The sequence below is a fragment of the Corvus cornix genome, chromosome Z, assembly GCF_000738735.6.
Source record: "Corvus cornix cornix isolate S_Up_H32 chromosome Z, ASM73873v5, whole genome shotgun sequence".
NCBI classification, from domain to species: Eukaryota; Metazoa; Chordata; class Aves; order Passeriformes; family Corvidae; genus Corvus; species Corvus cornix.
Window position 1 is genome coordinate 67,945,594 of NC_046357.1, and position 26,252 is coordinate 67,971,845.

Below are 26,252 nucleotides of genomic sequence, written 5' to 3' on the forward strand. Positions count from 1 at the left end.
GGTTTAGTTGAGGTGGTCTTAGGGCATGGGTTGGATTCGGTGATCTTGAAGGTCTCTTCCAACCTGGTGATTCTGTGATTCTGTAAACTCAAACCACTCTATGATCCTACAAACACCTCAGCATATCAGACTGCAATTCACCCTAAGCAATCTCTTGCCCTTTAGATTATAGCACTGCTTCCAGACAAAGAACAAATTCACACTCATTCACACTACACGGAAGCTCCAGGTGTCATCAACAGATCTTCAGGACAGTGTTATTCTGTAGACCCAGAAAAAGACACACATTGCTAGCACTGGACACAACTAAAATAGTGGACAGAGTTGCTACATCAAGTGCAACTTTGAATCTGTCACATCTGGTGACAGATAACCAAGCCAGAAGGTTTCTGCCATTTAGCAGACAGGGAATTATTTATTCTGCTGCATGTTTTTAAACTGACTCACCATCCAGAGGGAAGGTCCCAAGTCTTAATGGAACAGTCCATTGATGAAGTTATCAGCCAACGACCATCAGGACTGAAAGTCTAAAATAAAACAGTCAATTTTATGGCACAACTGATAAGCCAACCCCACAGGAGGCCCTGCCAAGATTAGACTGCTCCCTAAAACCAGGGTGAAATGGTCTGGCCATAAACCAAAACCGACAATACATTACTGAAAGTGAGAAAAGAACAAATCTAGAAGCTTTTTAAGAACAGGTTCAAATGTAAAACACAGGACATATCTCACTGTTGGTCAAAGCACTTTGGTCCTCCCTTTTACATTGAAGGTGAAAACCTATTCCTAAGCATGAAGTTGAATAAGTTAAGTAAATACTAATTTAGTAGAATTTATAAGTAAATTTGAAGCTAAAAACTATTTTACTGAACACTACAATGGACTATTACATAAGATTTAACCAAATATCAATGTGCTGCATAATCTCAGATCTGTTTTCAGCTTGCTTGTCTTTTCTATATACACAGCTGAGACTACTGCATAATTTTGCTCCCCAACGTGGTTTTCATTATTCCCAACGCTTTGTTTTGTTTGACCTCCAAATCAGCTTGTTGCCAAGTTACAGTAAAATCACAAAGCACTTTAAAAAATAGATGGCAATTTGACCACTTTACATTTTAAAGCTAACATGGCTAAAGTGCTGTGGAGCTGAACTACAGCTTTACTGTTCACAGCTGAACATAATACCCAGTGATTTAATACATGCAGAGAAGTCCACCATCTGTGAAATCTGTTAGGTATCTGTGTATGTCACAAATGAAAATGAGTTAACAATTACCATGTCATTAATCCGTCCATGGTGTCCTGAGAATGTCCTGACAATCTTCCTGGTTTCTATATCCAAAACACTAATAGTGAAGTCATCAAAGGCAATTCCCAGAATACCACTGCCAAGAAACATGAACACATATGACAGGGAATATTCAAGAGACAAAAAATAAAAACATCCTAACATTGCTCTAGGTATTGTTTATCCTAAAAATAGGACATTGTTACAGTTCTTCAGTCTAATAAAATTTCTTGTCATCCTGTGTTTACTAGTCAGTTGTATTTCAAAGCATCAGAAATATAAATTCTAATATATTCTAATAAAGAATACTGGTTGTCGTTCTCGACAAGTATGTTCACCAAAAAATACGCACATGAAATAACTCCAGTTTCTTACCTGTCTCTGTGAAGCAGAATTCCACTCGGAGGAGAAGAAAGTTCAGTGGAATAAACCAGATCTTTCATTTTGAATTTCCAAAATTTAATTAATCCTTCACTACCAGCTGTGATTACCAGCTGGTTCAATCCATCCACCGCTACCCCTCTAATGGCCCCTTCATGTGCTGCAAGACGAGAGAAAAGAGAGTATTATTTCAGGATTTAAATTTAGCACAGAAATCAGCTGAATGACAAACACTATTTGGTTTATCTTTGCCTGACTACAACGAATGAGTAGCAAGCATATGACAATTTGAAAGACACTTGACAAGATGCTCCAATATTCTATGTTTTTTTCATTTCTACAGAAACTAAATTGATTTCAAGTAAACATCTAGAATACACGTAAGAAGTGCAATTGAAGTGGAGTGTTAGCTCTTATTTCTGCTTTCAGTTTGGGGAATTTTTTGTGATTGTGAGATTTGAGGGACTTCTTGAATCACTTAAGGAATAGTTCCAAGAGGCCCGACCACTCCAGAAAAAATTACAGCTTCAGTTCAGGCACAAAGGCTGGGAATTTTCCCAGGCTACTTCACACTGCAGTGTAAAGGCAAGACATAGCTCCTCTGGTTTTGGATCAATTTCTTAATCTATACCGAGAGCTACTGGCCAGTAAGCAAAATTAGAAAATTCATCCCACTATTAACCAATGATTTTACAAAGAGACCATTTCGTATTTGCTGAGCTAGATGGCTTTTAGAAATCCAGTAAGTCTTAAGGGTTCATCAGGACTCTTTCCTTGTTTCTACAACAAAAAATTCAGATAAGGAGTGCCAAAAAAACATGCATGAGAACACATGACATGAAATATATATGTATGCAACTATTAAAAGGAAATGCCAGAGCACTGCCACATTATGTTCTAAATTTGCAGCTGGATAATTAAAAATAACACCATATGCAAAGAACTGGACTTGCTTAGGACTTCAATTTTCCATTTACATGAAACATGCTTTCATTTCCAAGCAGGGAGCACAAAACAGATGGAAAAATTTATCTAAGAGCTAGAACCCTATAAAACAAGAAGCCAAGTATTGGAAATGCGATTATCTCAAAAAGAGTGGAGGCCAGAGTATCTCATTTTAGTGCTAACCATCTTGGTAACTGACCATTTTGTGTTAAATAAAACCAAGGATATGCTAACATCAGAGCTGTTACAACTATCAAGGATCCTTCAAATCAGTTTTCTGACTGCAAGATAGGACAGTGCAGTATAATTAGAAAAACTGAAATGTATCCCAAATTCCACTCAAAAACTATTTAAATTTTTCAAGACGACAGAACATCAGGTCACTGCTGTTGTGTTAAGAGCCAGTATTTTCGAAATTTAGGAGTTCTTACCTTTTTCTTTGCCGTAACGCCCTCTGTGAATGCCAGACTGCATGTTGTACACATCTACCTGCCCAGTTGACATCCCAATTACAGCAAAGTTACCACACGAGGTAATGTCAACTGCCTTTCAAGGGAATAAAAAAAAAAAGAATAAACAAAACAAAGCACCTATGCAAACAATTCTTTAGGTGTCTATCAATCACTGAAGTTGTTAGAAGGTACACAGCATATCGGGAATACAAAATACTAACATGTTCTTTGAGGAAACCTGCAGAGAACGAACTACATCTCAAGAAAGCAGAGGGAGAAGCTCCTAAAATGAGCAAATAGATAACATGTAATAAATATGGCAGTGCATGGTTATGAAAGAGAATGAAATCCTAGCTTAGTGACATCCAGCAGAAGCCATAGATAATAATATCAGCACTGTAACTTAAATAATCAAGATATCCACAAATATAGTCCCTAAGAGAAAGTGTTAATCATGGCAGCTGCAAGCCTCTTTCAATGCCCATGTTACCAATACCCTCCCAAATTAGGGTAAGGTCACGTAGAGTTCAAATAGGAAGAAACAAAGAAACAGTGGTCTAGATGTCTTTGGAACAGTCCAAATCTAGTAGTCAAAAGAAAACTGGTTATTTACAATTTAATTTATCTACCACTTAACTAGTAAAGCGTAAAGTCAAAAAACCATGTACCACAACACACAGGAGTTGCATGAAGCCCTAGCAAATGAGGTGTGCCACAGTAATTCCTCCTTTAAGAAGCTGATAAACTTCAGCAAACATTTCTATCTCTGCCACTGTGTGTTTGACACAATGTTGTTGTGTCCAGCTCAAGTGGCAAATTTTGAGGTAATATCCTGCTTGCAATTTGGAAGTACACTTTCCTGTATTGCCAAAAAAAGCCCAAGCCCAGAGCTTTCAGCAATCTGCATTCTCAGAGCAAGTTAATCATCACAGGCATACAGACAACTCTACATCACTGTGATAGAATAAAGAAAAACACCAACCACCTCTCTGAACCAGAAAGTTGAACTGAATGTTTAAGGAAAAAATGTGAATGCAAAATTTTTCTTAAGACCATAAGCATTACAAACCATCTCCTTGAACACACTGAGCTGGCAGAAATCACTCTGCAAAGCAACTAAGACACATCTAGACAGTGCTTATTCATTCTAAGCATTATTTCTGTACCAACAGGAATAAAAATAGCATGCAGTGCCAATCTGAAGAAATCTTAGCCTAAATAAACTTACTGTTGCATATATGTCAATAGGTTTGTGTTTGCTAAATTCTTCTGGCCTCAGTTTGTGAGCTCCCATGGAGGTTTTCTGATAGTTCCAGGTTGTACAGGTTATATACCCTTGATGGCAGGCAATAATACCATCCCAGTCACTCTGATGTGCCACTTCTGCAAGGTAACACAGAGTCCTTTTAGAAACAGTAATTCTAAAGTCAAACTTAAGGTCTCCTGATATTTTAAAATACCTTTGGACAGCACAGTTCATATTTAGTGCTCTTGTTGCACAGTCAAAAGGCTACCACTCAGAAAAACCACTGGGCAAAGAGCTGTGCATATGCAGGGTAACCACAATGCTACCAACAGAACCACAAGCACTGTTTAGTATGTTACGCTCTGTGTCTTTGCATATTTTAGACTCTGCAGCTTGAAAAGCATACTTCAATGTAAATGTTTTAAACTGGCTTGAATGGTTTAGACTGCTCAATCTGTACACATTTCCAGCTGAGTGTCTTAAACGTTTTCTTCAGCTGTTGAAGCAGCAGAAGCCACCAGGTAACCAAGTCAGGCTTAAGAGCTAAATCTGCTTCACATAGCAAAATACTTTCTTTGCATTTCCAGGAAAATTCTTTATCAAACACTTGGTATCCAAACTTTGTAGTCAAATACGATATATGGGGATCTAAATAATGAACAAGTTTGATTTTTTCTGGAAATTTAAAAAAATTGAGAGCCTCAAACTGTGATTTCTAGAACTTCAAAGATTAAAACAAGATACAAACTGGTTTACTTAACCAAACAAAGACAATACAGCAAAAAAGAAACAACTCTAGAGTGTACTTAAATAAATGGAGGTTCTATGTATTTAAACATAGGCAGGTCTAGTATTAATTTTAAAATTTAATAATTTTAAATAAAAACCTTAAAGATATACACACATACTCGCAGTAAGTACATACAAACAGTCTGTATCACTGAAGTCAAATGGCTCCACAAAATTTTAAGTCCAGATCTTCCAACATAGGAAATAATAAATCATCCTCAGAAGAGAAAATACCTACACTTTTGACAAAGCAGATTTCAAGTCTGAAGAGGAGGTCATTAATTTAAAGAAACACATTTTGATGAAGCAAAGATAATTGTAATTCTGCTTAAAGAAGTTAGTTTCATTATTTGCATACTGAATTACAAATGAATGGATTACTTGAAATTCAACTTTGAAAAGTGGCTCAAATAAATGTACTGAGGACTCAAAACCAACTGTAACTGCAACTGAGATTTCCTCAGCTGACAAATATCTTCATCCTCCACCTAGCTGCTGGTTTTCCAGCCTGGAATAATATGTACATCAGGAGATTTTGGCTCCCATGCAGGAGATTTTCAAGCCAAGAGGCAGACAAGGATGTTTTAATATAAAATGCTCTTTTTGAAATATTGGAACATTTTATCAAGACAAATGCAATTTTAACTGACACTCAGTAGCTCATGAAAGGCCACAGAATAATCTAATCTTCATATAACATGAGCTTCCAAAACAGTAGTGTTTTGAGGGTTAAAAAATTAAATGAATACCTGAAGATAATGTATTTACATTTAGTCTGTCATCTATGTCAAAGATCACTTACCTGAAGCAAAGGCTGTAATCGGTGGTAGTGCCATCGTATCCAGCTTAAGGCCTTTCTTTTTTGATTTCTTTTTGTTAATTGAACCTTAAAAATAGACATTAAGGGTCTCAGTCTCATGGTTAGAACTGAGCATAACGGTTTAAAAAGGACTGTTAACAAAACGCAAAGCTCCTCTTAAATTTAGAAACATTTCGCTAACATGAACACATCATTGTTCCCTAGGTTTGAAGAGCTAAGAACACTAATACAGAGTTTCTGTCAGAATTCATGCAATGCTGAGGAAATCATCAGCCTTTTACATTCACAGATGTGAATTCACCACTAAATCTCTTTGTTCCAGGATCCTGTGCTGAAATCCTGAGGCACAGGTTCCTCCATCACAGCTAAATACATGGTCCTACAGACATGACTATATAAAGCAATAAACAGCATCCTTTCAGTAACCAAAGAATCTTGAATTTCAAATTTATACCCAAATTAATTCTTACGTGTCTTTTCAAACAGATCCAAATACGTGTATAATAATACAGATAGATACTTAAAACTACAAATTATTTTAGTCTTTCTGATCCTTGCTCTCCCAAATGAAAATGTTCCTTAACCAGAGCATGACGTGCAACGTGTGTTTAAGTACAGCTCTACACTAAATCAAAGGAACTCAAGCCAATAAATATGAATTGGCTAATAACTCAGTCAATTGAACAGAAGGGAAATAGGCTAAAAAGTTGCAATTATGTATGCTAAAATGTCAGCTACTGCTTTACACATTTTTAACACAAAAATCATGCCCAGTGAAGTAACATACACCGCCAGGATCAGAAATCACTTTTTTCAAGTACAAACAAGTATAAGAGTACACTTACAGAAGGAAGGACTGAGTTTGCAAAATAACTCAGGTGACTGGCTTTTATAGAACAGTTAAAGTGAAAATAAGGCCTGTCTAATATTTATATAAATACTTTTCAGGACTTCTTTTCACCCATGTTTGTATTTTGACTGAAATACTTACCACGTCCTAAACTTTTATTGAACTTTTCATGCACTGTTGAAAAAGACTGTAGTGTTCCATCTTGACCTACGAAAGTATTAGCACAGAGCAGTGAAGGGCAAAAATCAACTTTACTCATAAGCTATTTGAGAAAGAAAAGTAAAAGATAAGCAATTAACAACTTTAAACACTATAATAAGGTATATACTAAAATTTCTGGTCCAAGAATAAATACAGATACACTGTAAGTAGCAGAATAAATGGAGCCTAATTTTCTGTAGCCTACATCCCATTGCTACAGCTCGGCCCCACACATGTTCACATGAAACACTCTTCACAGACATCTTCTCCATGTTCAATTCCTGACCCTGTAATGTCATTATTGAAATGAATTTCATCAATGAAATTTTATAAAGTTTATTTGAGGAGATGCCTCTTCTAAGGAAACCAGTAGCACTTGAAAGGAAACTAATTCATTTCTGCTGCACAAAGTTTTACCACTGTTTCAGAAAGGAGTGTAGAGAGTCAGTCTCTCTACACTGCAGATACATCAGATCTCAAAGGTTAAGACCCTTTTCATTGTAAAGGTTGCCTCTTTGCCCTCTCCACTGCACAAGCAAATGTGAAGATTTGTTAAGCAACACTTAATTGATACTGCAGTTTGTCTGGTGTGAGCTGAAATACTGACAAGTAATTTGTTACATGAATTCAAGTCACTAGCTGGATGATCAGCAAGAGATCTTAGTACAGGTAATGTAATGCTTTCAAAAGTAGCCCATGCAGACAATTAATTACTTAAGAATAAGTAGAGACTAGGTGGTGAGTCCCTATCACCCCACTACTTAAGTGGTCTGGGTACAACACAGTCTGACCTGGCACTTCCATTTCCTAAGCAGTGTTTTCAAATACACTAGTTTCTAAGGAAGGGTAGTCACTTATGCATTTTTACACTTCTAGGTTAATATCTCAGTAAAAAGCAACCTTGAAAATAAATATTACAGATACAAGTAAGCTGTAATAAATTACAAAGACAGTGCAAGCCACAAAGCTTGATAAAACCAGTGGAAAAAGGAGTTACTAAAAATTAGTTTCTAAATACATTATGCTAATTGTTCCCCTGCCACAACCAAATTTCTCTAGCTGTTACAGGTTTCATTCTGACTAGCTGATATTTGCTCAGGAGATAATAAACCAATTTTTATTTATCAAATATCTAAATACAGATGATAAGAGCAGCTCCTTCGCTATTCTTCTTTCTAGTACTCTTCAGCTTACTTGCTGATACCTTACTCTAGAGAAACATTAGTTTCCTATTAGAGTAGGAAAACTCTAGTGAAACACTTTGTTACAGTAAAAAATTACACTGTTTATGTTAACTACTTACTACGTTTCATAAATACATTATACAACACATGAAATATAATCTAGTATATTAATAAAGACACTTAGCTCTGCACGTTTTCTTTATCACGGCAAGAAATCAAACTGAAAAAGAATGGGAATTCATACCTGCACTAAGAATTTGCTCTCCATTTTGCCCATGGTACCTGATTTTTGTTGGCGGTGCGCTATGTCCCTTTCGGCTTCTCAATACCCGACCTGTACCACCAGGTCCATCAAAAATCCACACCTGCATCCCAAAACAAGCAGAAAAAACAGGCTGTGAAACACTGACTTGCCAAAAATTGCATCTCTCGTCAGTGGAATATGTTTAGCTGGAAGCTGGTGCAGCCAACATCACACACTGGCTTTCACCCTTTACCCTAAAGCTTTGGAAGTTTCCACCACAGCACCTGACTGCTTCCTGCTCATTCTGCCCCTCTACCAAAGCCTAGTGGCATCAGAGTACATGCAACACAAGGGACTTTTATCAACAGCAACTGCTTATGATCCAAAACATCATAAAAATGGATCAAGATTTAAGAGAGTGTACTGGGATATAAAGTGTGGTTCTGGAAAAGTGGGTCTAAAGCTTTGTTCTTCAAGGCTACTACTAAGCAGTAAATGAGGCAATGACAACATGGCAGCAAATCTTTAAACTACACTCCACTACAGTCCAACTGAGAACCAGCAACTCAAGTTTTGTATCGGTTTCAGAGAGCAGCAGCAATTGCAACGCACCCGTAGAGCATTATCAGCACCATTAGTAATAAGAAGTGGCTCTCCAGGGACAAATGACATGCCAGCTATTGCTGTGGAATGGGCATCTTGCATCTGACACATCAGTTTCTTCTCCTCTAGATCCCACAAAGCAATGTGTCCAACTGGGCTACCAGCTGCCATTATTGGGTGTCCATCTGCTCAAAAAAAAGAAAAGTTCAAAAGGTTTGCTTATTGACATTGAGCTCATCCCTACTGACTTGTCATATCTGAAAACTGATGCAAGAAAAGCCTACAATCACAAGGAAAAAGAAATCTCAAGTTGATACTAGAAATAATATATGTTTTAACAGAAATGTTGGAGTATGTCAATCAGAAAAAACCCAAAACTCACTGATAATAAAACCAGGACTTTTTCATATCAGATAACAATAGAACACCTAAATCCAGCAATCAGAGCTAGAGGTTTTGCGTGAAAACACAATAGATATTGACACAAAAAGGCTCTCCTTCTACTTCTCACAAGTCTTTCCACAATTTTCTCCAGTAGCATTCTTCCTCAACAAGGTAATCTCTATCACATTAAGATGCGCAAGTCTATTCAAATAGGGATTAGATTCAGCTCTAGATTCAGATTCAGCTCTGCAGGAAGGATCAACATTAAAGTAGCTAGCTTAGTAATTAGGACACGTTCGTTAGATAAGAAAAAGCTGTGAACATAAATAAGATTCCCCAGTAACATCATTCCATAGTCACTCAACTATTAACATTCTAACATTGTCTGGGGGACAAAGACACTGCTGAGAAGAAGGTTTGGACACTAAAGCAAAATGTACTGATTACAGTAACTCTGACAATTGTGTACTCTGCTAGCTCTTGGCACACCGTAAACAAACTTTTCTTTTCAAATATGCTGTATGTCACTTCATGTGCCCTAAGAACACAAGAAAATCCTATAAAACAGCTAGCATGATGAAAATGCATGATCTTCTTTACTTATTGCTACCTTTTCTAGACTACCTGCAGCCTTTGAAAACTAAAAAAAAACTCTCAGCACAAATTTGATTCTGAAATGTTTTATCAAAAACTAATTTCCTCTGTCCCGCTCAGTTTTAGTGCTTTCATACATGTTTTCACTAAAAAACATTAGGACATACCTGTACGAAAAGATATTGCTGTGATGGGACCCCAGTCCTGCTGAAATTTCATCAGAGTTTCATCAAACTTAATATTATGTACAATGATATGACCAGATACAAGGCCGACTGCAACAACATCCACTGCTGGAGCCTGCAAGAAATGAAAAAATTCTGTTTCCAGAAGCTGTGACTCCTTTGAAGAACAGATCACTTCAAGTGTCCACTAGCTCTGGTGGACCATTATACACCCTGACACACTCCCCACATATTTACAAGTTTTATCCTGGACAACTGCTGACCATTTTCAAAGCTGTCATCAATGCCACAAGAAAGCTTTAACTTATTTTTATATCCAAAAATAAAAATAAAGCAAATGCCATTAAAAAATCTTTTCCTGAATCAACAAAATCTACATTTTATCAAACTCCAAAGCAAAATAAATTTGGCAAAAAACTACCAGTGTAATGAAGCTTCATGATACAAATGCAACTTGAAAACTCTGTGAATTCATGACATCATTCAGTGAAGACTATAGATATGATGAACACAAAAAAGGTAAGATGCTAAATGCAACAGAACTAGGAATAGAGGAAGAGCAGATAATAAACCTTCAGTCAAGAGAGGGCTACTACAAATCCCTGGGAGAATACAAACCATCTTTACTGCTGCCACTTTAAACAATATTTTGCCTGCTGTTCTTGACCAGTTACATATGAAAAGAAAAGATAACAAAAATACTAACTTGTTCAAGAGTTGTGACTGCTGAGCCCCATCCTGGAAATGAGTACAAGAGTTTGCTGTAAAACAAACATTAAAAACCCATAAATCAATTAACCCTTGGGTATTTTCAATGACAAAGTGGCTGCTTTATATGTACTTACACAGAAAAGTATATCAGCTGTGCATCTGTCCTTATAAGTCAGATAGAAGGAAAAAAAAATAACCCTGTGATACTAATAAGTAAGGCTAAAAATAAAAATTATGGCTAATTTTTATTGAAAAAAGCCAGTGTTGTGCATTAATACCACAATGGTGACATAACTACATGACACAAACATATGAAACAAAATAAATATCAGTGATATCATGGCAAGCTGAGTTAGGAGAATGAAACACTGATTTATGCAAGCCAACTTAACACCTATCTGCAGTATGAACATGAACATGCAGTGAAGCTCACTGTACCTGTAACTTTCATGATTTAGAAAAGCAGCTGCTCATGGTAGGCATGAAATACTGACATTATGGATGATGATCTATTGGGATTACTGCATGTCTACATATCTCTTATCTGAGTCTAAGGCTCAAATGCTAGTAATTACCTCCACTCTACCTGCCAGCACTCCGCTGGACTCAAAACAACCAAAAAAGCCAAGCTTGGAAGATGGGAGGCAGGAGGCCTGAACATGCTTTAACTATTATTTTAATACCTTTCATGGGAAAGCTATGTGATTCCAAGAAATTTAAGAAAAAAAAGTAATTCCTGAACAACCCCTGCCATTTTGCAAGGAGAGTAAACAACACGCAACCTGAAAGGCATCAGCATTCAGGGAGCAGCAGCATTCTTTGTTCCTGGAGATATACCAACTGAAAACCTGTGCCAATACCTAGTAAAAGATTCCATACTTAACAGTATCATTTGTTGCCTATCAAACTACTTGGAGCATGAAGTGTAGCCAAAGTATCAGAATCTTACTTGGATCTTATATTCCATAGCTGCAAGGTTCCTTGTTCACTCCCAAGGAGAATTTTATTCAGATAGGTGCTGGGATGCAGAAGTGCAGAAACTGCAAAAGTGGCTTTATCAAAATCTATTTGAAGATACTCTTCTGCAAAAACAGTAAGAAATAGTGTTAGTGCAGCTACCCCTACAAATCTGCAGGCTTGTCACCCCTTCACAAATGTAAAAGCAGGACCGATGTCTACTCTTCAAATCCTGCAACTGGTGTTTCTTACATTACAGGATGAGCTAATGTGTAACAGGAGAGGCTAAACTGCTTTATGTTGTAATATCTGTTGGCTTGAAGGTGTATTTTTTCACTATGAGCCTACCCACTACAACAATACTGGCAACACTGTAGTGATTTGTATCTTGCTGAGCGATTCCTGCTCCTGCCTGAGCAAAACACCTCATCTGATTAACCCACCTTTTGTTTGTTATCACAACTCCAAATCTCTAAAGCCTGGTTACAGACACTTTTGACAACCAGCACGCAGGGAATAACATTGGTCACACCAATGAATGTTTTCTAAAGAAAAATGTTTGGGGCACTGAAGCACACTTTTACAAAGCACTTGACAACAGCATGAGAAGATGCTGATGCAAACAAAAGGATTATTCATTAGAATTTAGTCGTACCCAGTCTGGTAAATATCAATAAAATACAGGGTTGCAGAGATAATTCCAAAGCTGCTCTATCACAGTCTTTATGAGAAAATGGAACACTAAAATGTAATTTTCATATAAACATTCTCTCTTTACGTCTACGTGCAACCTTACTGGGCCTCTCCACATGGTCCAGTATCCATTCACGAAACATTACACCAGGATTAGGACTTCAGATCACCAATTTAGTCGCACAGTCATTTAAGAATTTTCTTTAAGAATTAACTACTTCTGAACATGTGCATTTAAAAAAAGCCCTTCTTTTTAAATTATTGAATGTCTTACAGTGCTATCCTATAAAGCAGCAACAAAAATAAAATCTCTCACCTTCTGACTGTATATTCCAAACAATAAGAACATTATCGACATCCACAGAGATGACGTGATCACCAAAAGGCTGTAGAAGGTGTATCCTTGCCTTGTGGCCTTCATAGGTATGAACCACCTACAATTTCAAAATAGAAATGCTTCCAGTAAGCCATTAAGGTAGAGTTTCATGTTAACATAGTACTTAAGGACAGCTAACAAATACCAGCAACAAGTTCAAAACAAATTTATGGAAAGGCCAGACAACTTGAAGTGGAAGATAAATAATTGTATCTGATACTTAAAACTGTTGACAAAAAATATGATACCTAAGTATTTTAATTATTTATTTTCAACTAATTTAGCTTACATGAAGCGATGGGTTTTTTTAATCTTTAAGTAGCTACTTAATTATTGTAATTAACACACAAAACACAGTTCAGCCACTATGGAATTTGCTCTTACATTCTCCTGGTTTAAGCTTTTAACTCCTTATTCTACAGTTTGTTTCCCTAAAACTGAAGGTACCAAACATCTATGGAAAACGGCATCCATATACAATTAACTGCCTTGATACCACAAACACTACACAACTGTTTTGTACTACTGAGTAATAAGTAAGTTAATAGAAACCTCTTTGTTCCTGGCAAAAGCATGGAGAATATTGTCGTATGAAGCAAATATCAACATGCGATCTGCTGCCAAACATGTGATGTCTTGTGGCAAAGTGTTACCTGTTGATCAAACAAAAGAAAAAGTTAAACAAGTTTCAGGTTCCTAGCAAGAGAGAAAGCTCAACAGTGTATTTTTTTGGCATGGTGACCCACAAAAAAAGCCCTCTGGCCGAGCATTATGTTGAATTTTAGAGAAATGCACACATTTCAGAAGAATGCAAATATAAACTACAAAACATTTCACCAGTAACAACATTATAAGTAACATAAGACTGGTAGGTCACAACGTAGTTCTTTTGAAAAACATTAAATATTTAATTAATTAGTGAATTATCTCTGTAAGTAAAGGTACATGTTAGCTTTGTGAGGGCTGGAAGCAGACAATAAATCAAAGTCTCAGCATTAGCAGGGCTTTTTAAGGTTAAGTTATGCTGCAGGCCTCGAAGTTAGCCACCCGCTCCTGCACCTGACTCCTGACCACACTGAGAATTTAACGCTTGAAGAATATTCTCTCCCCACCTCACAGCTGGCTCAGAAAGAGTAACTAATATTGGGATATTTACTTTACTAGCCCAAAAGGTAAAAGAGTCAAAGTTCCAGACCACACTGAGAAACTGGTGGTGTAGTCCCAAAAGGTAGAAAACTGAAAAATAAACACCGTAGGGAATAATACTCTCCAAGGAAATATAAAAATGCAAATTAAAGCACTTAACACTTTGGCAGAGAAACACCGGATCAAAAATCACTGTGGGAGCGCACCTATGATACAAACTTGCATGGTCACACAGCAGCCTTTCCCACAAAGGTGCTTTGTACTGTGAATTAGTAGTAGACAAAAAGAAAACTACACACTCTGCTGTACTGCAGCACAGCTTCAAAAGGAGGAACTAAAATAAGAAAGCAAAAAAGGTTGCATTCTATGAGGTTTCATTTGTTTGACCACATCTTCCCAGAGCACCTCTGAAGTGACTCAGGCTTACAACCAGGTTACAGATACCCAGTACTCCACAGGAGCTGTATGCAAGGCTGCTAAGGCTAAGACAGTTTTAGGCAGACCCAAATTAAAAAGTTCAAAGTGCCAACCACATAACATCAACAAACCAAAAGCACTGTAAAAATAAAGGCACAGCATTCATTTTTCTCAATTACAATTTTGTATGTCAACACCTCAATTTCTCAAAAAGCTTAGATGATTACATATGTAAGATGACGTAGCCCACTGAACAGAATATGCAATGTTTTTATAATTTTGCAAGATGAAATTAATCCACATAATACACACATTAATGTGTGTACAGCTTTAACCATGCACAGCTGATCATCTAAATCTAGTCCTGGTTGTGTGACAATTGCTCTCAAATGTCTCTGTTAATACAAGAATAAAAAGAATAAAAATAAAAAGGTGCTCTGTTAATAAAATATATTTTATATATGAGGTCTCTGTAAAAACTTAGTGGTATACCGAAGTAAAGCCCCTACTTTTCAAGACAGAGTGCATCCCTCTGAATCATGTAAATGTCAAATGAAAGGGACCTTTGGAAATCAACCAGTTCAACATCCCACCAGCTCCTCACAAAGCTTGATTATCACCAGTACTAGACTGGGTTAGCTGCAGCTGTGCCCAGCTGAGTCTTGGACACTTCAGAAGAAGTTCTGCTCAAGGTCTACACAATAGCACACTTACCTCTCAGATAATTTTCCTGCCCTCCACTGTGACCCTCTCAAGCTGCAATCTGTGGCTGCTGCCCCTTGCTGCTCTGTCTACCACTACCACTATCAGCACAAATCCAGCCCTTCAGGTAACAGGCTGCCTCTGGGTCACCCTGCATCTTGCCCTTCTTAGCACTAAACAGATGCAGTTACTCCAGTGTCTTTTCATACTGCATGCGGATGCCCCAACACTCTCTTGGCTCCTCAGCATCCCTTCTGCAGGAGAAAGAGGAGCTGTGGAAGGGATAGAACCACACTAACAGGGTGCTGCAGTCCAGGCATGGCCTCATCAGTGTGAGGTGCAGCACAAGAACAGCTTCCCTTGACCTGCTGGCTGCATTCCTAATGAGGCTGGATATGCAGCCTGCCTTACTCAGTTACCGTGCTGTTGGTCCACATTCAGGCTGGCACCAGCACAGCCCCACCTTCTCTCCAGCAGGATGCCGTGCAGCCAGTCAGCTCCCAGCTTGTTCTGTCCCAGGTGCAGCAGGATTCTGCACTCGTCCTCGCTGAACTTGGCAAGGTTCCTGCTGGCCCAGACTTCATGTTTTGCAACAGCTCCCTGGACTGAAACTCTGCTGTTCTGGGTGTCAGCTACTCCTCCTAAAATAGCATCCTCTGCAAGCTTAACCTAGGAGTGCATGCTGCCTCATCACCCAGGCTGCTGGTGATGGTGCTGAAGAAAGTGGGCCCTGCTGTTGCCACCCAAAGTGCTTTGTCACCAAAGGCCAAGTGAATGTCAAGCCATCAATTCATATTCTTTGTATCCAGTACAACCAATTCCTAACACTCCCTGAAGACATCCACATCTATTTTCTTCATGTAGTTATTTTCCTCCTATAACACTCTTCCAATAATCACAAAACAACAACAAAAAGAAGGGATCTGAAATTAATTCAATAAATTAATAATTGAGCTTTATTCCTGTGCAATCCTTATGGCTCAGAAGTGTTTTTGGAAGAACAACATGGTAAGAACAGAAGGTTCACAAGGTACGTCTCTAAGAGAACTAAATCCCAGTTTCAACAGCAGACTTATTTCCAAACTCGTATTTTAGATTTCTGAGACTACTTTTAATATATTTCAGTGCAAATATTAGTAAGTACAATTTATTTTTTTGCTTTTGAGTTGAGAATGAAGTGCAGATGTCAGACATATTAAAGAAAACCAAACAACAAAATAAGAGGAATGAACAACTTGTGCATACTTACTCACAGCAACAATACCAAGCTTCTTCACCTGCAACGAAAATATTTAAAAGGTGTTTTTAGTGATTGGTTGCAATGAATTTGCTATAAATAGAAATTAAAAACTCTAAGAATTAACCTAGATCAGACAATGAACTTGATACCTCACAAACCAGAAAAATGATTCATCCTAGTTTACAACACTGTCTACTGAAAAACATAGAGACAGCGGGTCAAAAGGAATGGGACAATGCATTTGCCAAAAGACAACTACTCACCAACAGTAAGTTGTGTTTCCTGATATATTTTACCCTAATGCACAGAAAACTAAGGACATGTTCAGTCACCCTGAGGAACTTGGGTACCTTAAGTTTCTACATCATCTCTGCTTCTACCTTATTTTCACTACAACCACACTGTATTCTAATTTTACCTCTGTTTACACAGAATTTGCTTTAGTTGCAAGCATCTAAGCATCTCTGCCTAGTGATGATCACTACTATGCTTCAAAGGCTGTGAAGACTGACAGGAGCGAAGGCTCAAAAGGCGCCACAGAAGCGCAGGGAGATCCCTGATGTCTGCCCTCTGGTGTTCACTATACTCAAACCTGTGTAGTTACTGTGTCCTACACACTGAAAATGCTTCGATTGAACCCAGGGAAGTAACGGAGTCTTCCTCTTTTGAGACATTCCAAACCCACCTAGACACGTTCCTGTGTAACTTGCTCTAGGGTGACCCTGACTTGGCAGGGAGGTTGGTCTGGGTGATCTCCAGAGGTCCCTTCCAACCCTGAGGGGGTTTAGGATTCTACATTGCAAAAAACGAGTCCGTCTGAACTCTGCTATGCTCATCCGTTTTCATACAGGAGTTTTAATAGGATCTGACTGCCCCCCGCCCCTAAAACGTAGTCCTCAAACGCTAAACCAGAGCGGGGGAGCTTTGATTTATCTTGTAATGAAGGAAAAGCTTCAGTACCTGGGCGCTCCCGACGGATGGGCTGTGCCGCATCGGCTAGCGCTGCCCACATGGCTAAACAAGCCCATTCCCGGCCTGTTTAGCCGGCAGCCTCCCTCCTTCCCTTCCTCCCTCGCTCTCCCGGTCACCGCCGGCTGCACAGCCGCGGCACCGGGGCGCCGCAGCCCCGCACACGCTCCCGCATCGTGACGGCGAGGGCGGAGGGGGGGGAGGAGGAGGAGGGGAGGAAGAGGCGGATCTGCCTGCACGGCCCCGGCCTCCCCACGGCCGGTCGGAACGGGAAGGAGGTCGCGAAAAAGGAGCGGGGACCGGGACGCCGCGTACTCACGTTGTAGGTGTGGACGCTGCGCCCGACGGCGACGGCCAGGTAGAACTCGCGGTGGCGGCCGTGATAGCGCAGGACGTGCGGGACGTGCCCGCTGAAGCGGCCGAGCACCCGGAACGCGGCGAAGAGCGCCGAGCCCTCCCGCGCCATCGCTCCGCACGTGTGCGCGTCCGTGTCCGCATCCGCCCGCCGGCCGCCCGCCCTCCCGCAGGAAGCGCCCGCCCGCTTCCGCCGCCCCGCCCGCCCCGCCGTGCGCCGCCGAAAGCGGCCCCCGCGCCCGCCCCGCGGCCCCGCTCCGCACGCCGCGTACGGGCACCGTGCCGCCGGGGCGCGCAGGGAGCGTCAGCCGCGAACTGCTCCACAAACACTCCTCGCAGCCGCGACTGCGCGGTTTTTTTCCTTTTATTCTTCATTTTTGTATCCCCTTTTTATTCTTCATTTCGCTATCCCCTTTGCCCTCGCAAAGCACCAGGTCCGGTTGCGGGTGCGGGTGGCCCCGCCGAAGAGGCGGCAGCGGAGCGCGGGATGAGCCCGCCTCCGATGGCGCATCCCATGGGATGCCCGCGTCGGCAACCTCTGAACTTCCCGACGTTTTCGGTTTTTGGTGGTTGTGGTAGTGTTGGTTTTGTGTGTGGGTTTGGGGTTTTTTTTAATAAATTAAGGATATTAAAAAAAAATACCAACCCGCAGGATGACTCTGTTGCTATTACTGCACGGCGGACAATGCAAATGAAGTCCGGCAGAGGCGGCAGAATGAAAAGCCGCGCTACCCCCAGGCCACCTATCCCAAGTTGTTGTAGCTTCTCCACACTGCCATCAGCTCCCGGGCTTTGCTCTTGTCGCACGGGCCGGCTTACCGTCCCAGGGGCGCTCCCGGCTCTGTCCCCGGGCTGTCCCGCTGCGCCGTCCCAGTACTCTCCTGTGACGCGCGCCAGCCGGGGCAGTGCTGCTGCAGGACGGACCGGGTGACGCGCCACAGCTCCGGCCGCTCCCCGCATCCCCGTGCCCGCTCCAGGAGGCATTCCAGCAGCCGGCCCGCTCGCTCCACCCGCCGGGAATCCTGCGAGCAGACGGCCCGGTCACGACCCTTAACTCCTTTTTCCTTCAGCGCCTCCCCACACATCCTTAAAAAGAGGCTGCCCATCCATCACTTCTCGCTCCTCGTCCTTGCCCCATTCTCCCCGGTCTCCCTTCTTTTCCTGCCTTCCACTCTCGCTCACTTTCCCCCCCTCCTCCTTTTTCCCCTCCTCCCCTCCTCCTCCTTTTCCGCCATACCTTTCCCTTTTCTCCCTTTCTTTCCCCCCTCTTCCCTTCTTTTTGTTTTTTTTTTTTGGAAAGGGAATGCCACCTAGCCGCCGGGGAGTGCGCGCACCGGGGCGAACCTCGGACTGCTGCATGCCCACGGGCTCGGAGGGCGCGTCCTCGCAGGTGTGAAAATCGAGTTGTAGCTCCTGGAGGGAAACAACAACAGGGGATGCTCGTTAAAGCCACGTCCCATGGGGTCGCCTTCGCCGGCTGCCAGCCCGCCTCGGGCACCCCGTTATAGACATCCCTCCTGCCTCGGCGCCCCGTGTCGCCCCGTCGGGGCCTCGCAGGGTGTGGACGGCTGCGGGAGCCGGTCGGCGGCCGTGCGGGCAGCCGTGCTGGGCTGTGCTGGGCAGCTCCGGGCTGTGATGCCCGAGCCAGCGGCAGGGCTGCTTTCCGCGAAAAACACTGCCTGGTCTTTGCGCTAAGGGCCGGCTGCGCGTGTGAGCTCTCCGCGTAGCTTCTAAGCCACTTATCACCTTTGCAACCGTGACACCATCTTCAGCGTCGGTGAAGCATTATACAAGCGACTTTCAGTCCTACAAGTCTGCAAGGCGCTGGGAAAGGTCGGGTAGCGCTCTGGCAGCGGCCGCCCGGGCTCCTGCTCTCCGTCCCTGCCAGTCCCAGCTTCAGCGAAGCACATTTTAGGAAGGTCGCCGGAGGAGAGCTGGACATAACTTCAAGGTCCTGTTTCACAGCTACCGGTTTACTAAACTAGCCAACTCCCGGCTTGCTAACCGAGATTTTCAGAAAGTAGCTGCCGGTGGTCAAGGGTAAAAACGTGGAGGCAGTGCCGTCCCGACAGTTTCCCTCCGATGCCACCAGAGAAAGCACCAACCTCTTGTGTAAAGGTTGTGTCTGCATCCAAAACGTTTACTAGATCCTCTTGTATCTTGCCGTGGTTACAGAGGCTGAAATTGTAGGTGGATCCCCGCGGTAAGAAGGCGATCTGAAGGAAGATGATCAAGCTACAAAGGACTGTATAAGAAAAAGCCAAAGGTTAATTCTCCTGCACCGCTGCGTGACCCGACAAGGCACGGAAGACAGCTGAAGAGAGGGATGCCCGTGCTTCAGAAGCACTAGAGAAACTGCTTGGTTACCGGTGTGACTATCCATGGTGTCTTTACACGTTGTTTTTCTCCTCCCGGGCTTCAGATCGTTGCTGGCTTCATATATGTACCTGTACGCCTACGGAAATAAAGGTTTCCAATTCCATAACCGGGGCTCATTTGGACGTCTCTTGCACCTCTTTCCAGAACTGTAAATAATTATTACTCAGTCTTGACGTTGTGTCACTGATTCGAAAATAAAACCGGGATAACGAATAATAATCAAAGGTATCATCCAAATACAAACCAAAACAAAAGAAAACACAAAAGCTTTGCAACAGACAACCTTGCTTGAAACAAGTGTGAGTAGCCCTCCCTGTAACTACGTGGGGTGCAACTTCAGCGTGGAATGTTGCAGTAACACCCGATTTTCTCTTGAAGGAGAGAAAAGTGCTTCGGGGCACCTGCAGAGGGTCTGCGCGGGTGTGGGCGTGCATACCCTCCACACTGAGGTTGCAGGGACATCTCCAGTGCCTCATTTTAACACGCTAGCGCGGGAGCAGTGGAGCGTAGTGGTCGTTTCTCCACCCCCGTCTACAGTTCGGTTTTTTTTTTTTTTTTCTCTCGAAGGTGAACGTTTTATCTTACAAACCACTTTCCCCGGGGGAGCCTCTTCGCTTGCTTAGGTTTCGGGGAATGCAGGCGAGGACCACCTGCTCGGCTGTGGAGACAGCCTAGCTGACAGGGCAGTCGGTTGCACCGTGCCCTGGGGACCGGGATGCGGGGGACATCGGGCGACAGGCTGCGCCGTGCGCTGGGGACAGGGATGGGGTGACATCGGGGTACAGGCTGCACCGTGCACTGAGTATCGGGATGCTCAGGACGACAAAAAACAGGCTGCCCCCGGCACAGGGTATCGGTATGAGGGGGAGTCGGGGGCCAGTCTGCCCCGGGCACTGGCGACCAGGATGCCCAGGCTGCCGGGCCGAAAGGAGGCATGGCCCCGCTCTCTGCCTCGCTCCTCGGCGCCTTTCTCCTGCCGGCACCGACGCCTCTGTCACGTTCAGCACCAGCTGTTCCCTGGTCCTGCTGAAGTGTATCACGGAAAGTGCCCCGGGAGCCTCTGCGGAAGCCCCGGCCGGGGGCCTGCTCGTTTTCGGGGAATGCTCCTCCGGCATGAGTCATGAGGGAAACCCTGGAAGGCTGCCGCGGGACAATGCGCCTCTCTGGCCCGCTGAACTGGGGACCAGTCAGAGCAGCTTAGTCATCAGTGGGTGCCTGTCCGCTTGAGTGGGTTACCTCCCTGCTCTCCTCTTGGATCTCTCCCTTTTCTCTTTGTTTCTTCTCGTCCTGCAACTCGCAGCCCAGCTGGGAGCTGCCTCTCGCTCCTCCCGGTTCTCCGGGTGGAACAGCGATAGGCGGCCGCAGCGCCCGGGTCTCCGCTGAGAGCTCCCGGTCTCTATTTCAAAGCGTGGCCACAGTCCTGTGACTCCGTGAATGTGTGTATGTGTCTGGTTTTGTGTGTGTGCGTGCGTATACACCTAATTCTAGTCATAACTAACTCAAAATCGATGCCTCAATAGCTACTGCACTAATGGAGATGGATCTGCAAAGCGTCTGCAAAGCTGTACCGAGCTCGGTAGCCCTAGAGAGCACTTGAGCGGGTGCTTACCTGCGTTGCTCTCAGTGTCGCCAAATTCCAGTTTCCTAAAGGATGTCTTGTTCTCATATTCTAGAAGGGGTTTTCTTAACTTGCAAAGTTATGTGCTTTAGTCTTTCTCCAGAGATTTTTGTCTGAAGTTGCTAATGGGCTTCATGCATGTTATTAAGTTGATAAAAATATGAATCTGTTAAATAGTTTTGTGTTTCTCTGCATAATCAGAGGTGCACTACAGCATAAAGGTCACCTTAGGTGAGTTTTACTGTACACCAAAGGACCAGCATCATAATCAATGAAAAGCCTGTTTGTGCCATGAATTCAATGTGATACTCTAAGGTCCAGGAACATGTTATTTTTTACTTTTCATTGTTGATTTGCCTCTACTGGACAGCACATGAACCCTTGTGAATAGCTAAATAAAGTTTTTATTTGTCCCTACCAAACAGGACATGGCAAACTTGTGTGGAGATAAAGGGTACAATTATGTTTTAGTGCAAGTAACAATGGGTTGAAACTCTTTTCCATCACCGGCAGTATGCACATGCGTTTATTTCTGAAGTTGTGTCTCCAAAGATAGTAGTAGAACAAAGATGTAAAAAACAGTAGCAATATACTCAGATTAGTAAATGAAAAAAAAAAGTGGTTTTTAAAGGGAGCAGAAATATATGTGGCTATAAAAGACACCTTGGCATTGAAAACATACTTTTAAGTAAGTTCAAATGAAAGTCTGTTAGGAAAAAGAGAATTGTCTTCTTCTTTAACCACTTTTTCATTTTGTATGGAAAATTTCTGTAAATAAATAGTGTCTCTAAAACTTTGCTAATCCCTTAATTTGCATGCAGCAGTAACCTCAGAAACACCAAATTATGATGAATATGTGTTCAAGTTTCTTTTTCAAATTCTTCAGAGAGAAAAGTTCAATTACTGACATAAGTACCAGAGGGGAGGTGGGGGGGGGAAGAGGACATTAGAAAAATCTGATCATTTTTATAACTATAGTAATTCAGAACTTTTACTTGCTTCAAACAAGAGTGCCGCAGCCTGACTTCTGACAGGAGTTTCGGCCCAAGCAGTTGGCCAAATTCAAGGGGTTTGGAAGTGGTTTCTATTATGAAATATAAGTCACAAGAGGCATTTTTCTGATGTATATTTATACTTACAATACACCTACTGTCCTCCTTAATCCTTGTTTCCTGGATGAAGACCTCACATTTGTGGTGGTGCTTGAGCAATGGGAAGATGGGATTGAAAGATAGCTGTTGCTATTTTGCTGCAGGTCGAGATGGTATCTGTGGGTGGGACTGCTGCCAGCCCTCACCAGGAGAAGAAGAAAGACAACATGAAGTCATTGACTTTGGTAGATATTTCTGATCAATATTATTATATTTATGTCATTATCATTTATTATTTTGGCTTGTATTTGCTGAGCCAATTTTGACTAAGATGTAAGCATCTTGGTACATGTAGCTGGAAGGCAAACTTTATGCTTCTTTTCTTTTTTGTTAGTATGAGTAACATATTCTTTCTGAAAACCTCTCAGCACTACAGAAAGCCATCATACTTTGGATATATAGGCTTTGGAAATTTTTTAAATTCATCACCCAACCAGCTAATCAATAAATGCCCTGCCTGTTGCAGCTTGGGTGTGTGAATGCCACCATCAAGAAACCTCAGCAAACATGAAGGTGATGTTAGAGATGACCTTCATGCACAGATCATGGGGACAAAAACTCAATGGACTCACATATTTTCATATGTTTTTGTTAAAAGAATTTTATTTCAGAAAATGATGCAAATCTTTTTCCTTTGAAGCATAATAATTTCCAACACAATGGAAATTTAAAGTGGTGCCCACAATTTTTTCCACATTCCTTTATGATGCTTGGAGCCTGCTCTTCCTGGTTGTGGACACACAAGACTGGCTGGCTGTCCCTTAGGAGCTCACCTTCTTGAACACAAGCAGCAGGTGAATGCTGGTGATGACCTCCACATGCCACCTGGAAAAGGAGCACCTGAGGGTGGCTGGTGGCTGGCAATGACCAAAACAGCTCTAAGAGGGTCTAGCAGCTGTTGCCTTTGGTACTCCTCAGCTTCCACCAGAGATTAAAAGACACATCAGCAAAACACAGGAGCATGCCCACATTATTGGGTAAAAACCTAACCATTTTTATCTAATATGGCCATGGTACATGATGGTATTTATTTGGGTAGCTGCTGTCTAGACCTTCAGCACATCTGCAGGACTTGGGCATGTGAATCCTGAGGTGAACACAGGATACCTTTCTCAGAATCCTCCCCATGTGCATGGCTTCTACATGGGCACGTAAAAACCCCCTAAGTTTGAACATCCAAGTTGTCTAAGTCCCACAACATCAACTGCTGACACACACTTTCTTGTAAAATCTTCATAAGCACATTTTCCTCAGTACTACTTTTTTTTGTATTAACTTCCTGTCTCTTTAGTAAATTGAACACCCATCCAGGAGAGAAGTTTCCAGGAATCAGACTGATGGCCACCTTGCTCTGGCCACACTCACAGGGGTCCATGCTCTTAGCTGAGTCCCTTTCCAACAAGCTGGACTAATCATAACAGTGGGGATCTGTTATTCTATATACAGATCAGTTGCTAGAAGGCATAAAATGCACATTACCAAGAGGAGTCACAGTGATTCACTGCCAGAAGAAGCCTCCAAAGACTCATCACTCTTGTGGTTAATAATCCTTGAGAGATTGCAGTCTGTGAGTTAAACATACTTGTCCCTACTGTCCTACCCACTGCCATTCCCTGTTCTCTTCTCGTCTTCATTTCATCTGTGCAAGCATCTTCTGCCACCACATCACCAATGTCAGCCTCTGAGTCTTTTATCCTTCTATTCTCACCCAGTCCAAATCATTTTCCAAGTCCATTATTAAATACTTATTTTTAAGCTTTTACCTTTCTCCGGTAGAGAAGAGTTTACCTGCCTTCAAACTCTTCCCTCACTTTCTCCCACCCCTCATCTTTTGAAATCCCATGTGTCTTGGGGTGACCTTATGATGTGTATCCCATATGGCTGCCCTATGCCCAGAAATTAATTTTTGTGCCTTTCTATGCCTCTAAACTGAGCCTGAGAGGGGGAAGGAAAAAAACGGAGCAAAACTTTCTCAAAGCAGTTTGCAGGTTGTTCAAGGTCACATAAAGATAGCAGGGGGTTTTTTTCCACCAGCTGGGGCAGGGTAGTGAGGAAGCACCCGGCTTGCGGCTTTTCCAGTCAGCTTTTGGCCAGTTGTTTCAGTTTCTTGTTCTCCGGAGAGAGACTGAGAGTTTCCTTCTCTGGAATTCCGGATTTTCTCCCTTTTCCACTGGACTGCCTGATTGCTGTAACATCAGAGCACATCGGGAGGACTTTCCACCGGGCACAGAGGGCCTGGCCCTGGGCCAAGCCCCAGCTCCGAGGAGACCAAAGGGAGGACTCGAACACTTTCCCAGGTTTTTCCTCCACAGCGAAAGATTTTACCATTTAACCTTATTTTCCTTTCCCGGGTGTTTGTTAAATAAATAGTTTTTATCTCTTTCACTTTCCTTCGAGGAAAATTTATTTTTTCCTGAACCTGGTGGGGGAGGGGTGGTTGTGCCTTCTCTCAGAGGATGTATTTCTAAATTTGGCCAAACTGGAACACCATGAGAAGTTATTAAAAAAAATATTAGTTGCATCTATTCTGGTTCACAAGCCCTAAAGTATCAGATTGGAAACAATGTCACAGTTCTGGGTATTCTTGGCTCATCTTAGTTAAGAGTGTTCAGATATTTTAGTCTTGTGTGATCATAACTTATTAACATGTTTAACTTTCTTTGAGCTGTGTCTTGCATTTCCTGGGTTAATGAATAGGCCTTGCAACAGTGCTGCCATTATTTCTATCCTTTTTTTTCAGCAGTACTCCAATATAACTCCAGTATTCTTTTCTCTCTAATTTAATATGCTTACACTGAAATTTACTGTTCTATGATTTGAAGTGTAGCATTTAAGGATAAACTGAAAGGAGCATGTGGAACTACTTTGATCATGCACACTGTGTAAAATCTGAACAAAAGGACACAGTCACTTCAAACTGTAAAAAACTCTCAGCACTCCACTGAAGTGTAATGAATTTCCCATTAGAATTGAGTATCCACTGACTGTCATCGCAATTGGGTATGCCTAACTGTATAAGAAACACTTCTTGAACCACTAAAGCAGGGTGAAGAAGCTCAACACATTAATTTTTCTTTCAGATCTTTGCTTTGAAGCCACCACATTTAGACAGGGAGGTCAAAGATTTTCCAGCTAGAAAAGATGAAAAAAAATCAATTTCCTACCTTCGAAATATTTCACCGACTGTGTGGGGTTTGTCTCACCCAAGAATTATTTCAGTAGAAATCCAGTTGAAGCATTGATGTGTTTTGTTGAGGGAGATACCCTGAGGCACTTACTCAGCAAGGTGAATTGAAAACTCTGAATTCTTGAGAAAGTCAGTCTCCATGCTATTGAAAGGAGTGAAACTGAAAGGACATCCTTACCTTGA

The 26,252-nt window shown here is 42.0% G+C and overlaps 1 protein-coding gene across 2 annotated transcripts in view; it reads right to left on the minus strand.

Annotated features, from left to right (window-relative positions):
- Positions 1-17,846, minus strand: part of WDR36 (WD repeat domain 36) — a 29,543-nt gene extending 11,697 nt beyond the window's left edge. Inside the window, exons 1-16 of one of the 2 annotated variants that reach the window (XM_039567253.1) lie at positions 17,700-17,846; positions 16,421-16,448; positions 13,459-13,559; positions 12,847-12,964; positions 11,830-11,962; positions 10,876-10,930; positions 10,152-10,284; positions 9,016-9,191; positions 8,404-8,524; positions 6,916-6,981; positions 5,907-5,990; positions 4,298-4,452; positions 3,049-3,163; positions 1,667-1,832; positions 1,280-1,388; positions 448-527 (exon numbers count right to left, since the gene is read on the minus strand). In XM_039567253.1, coding sequence (XP_039423187.1) covers positions 448-527; positions 1,280-1,388; positions 1,667-1,832; positions 3,049-3,163; positions 4,298-4,452; positions 5,907-5,990; positions 6,916-6,981; positions 8,404-8,524; positions 9,016-9,191; positions 10,152-10,284; positions 10,876-10,930; positions 11,830-11,962; positions 12,847-12,964; positions 13,459-13,559; positions 16,421-16,448; positions 17,700-17,846 — 1,787 coding nt within the window. Of the gene's footprint in view, positions 1-447; positions 528-1,279; positions 1,389-1,666; positions 1,833-3,048; positions 3,164-4,297; positions 4,453-5,906; positions 5,991-6,915; positions 6,982-8,403; positions 8,525-9,015; positions 9,192-10,151; positions 10,285-10,875; positions 10,931-11,829; positions 11,963-12,846; positions 12,965-13,458; positions 13,560-16,420; positions 16,449-17,371; positions 17,509-17,699 lie in introns of those variants that run through there. The other variant, XM_010405730.4, reaches the window with a different exon arrangement.
- Between the last annotated feature and the right edge of the window lie 8,406 nt (positions 17,847-26,252).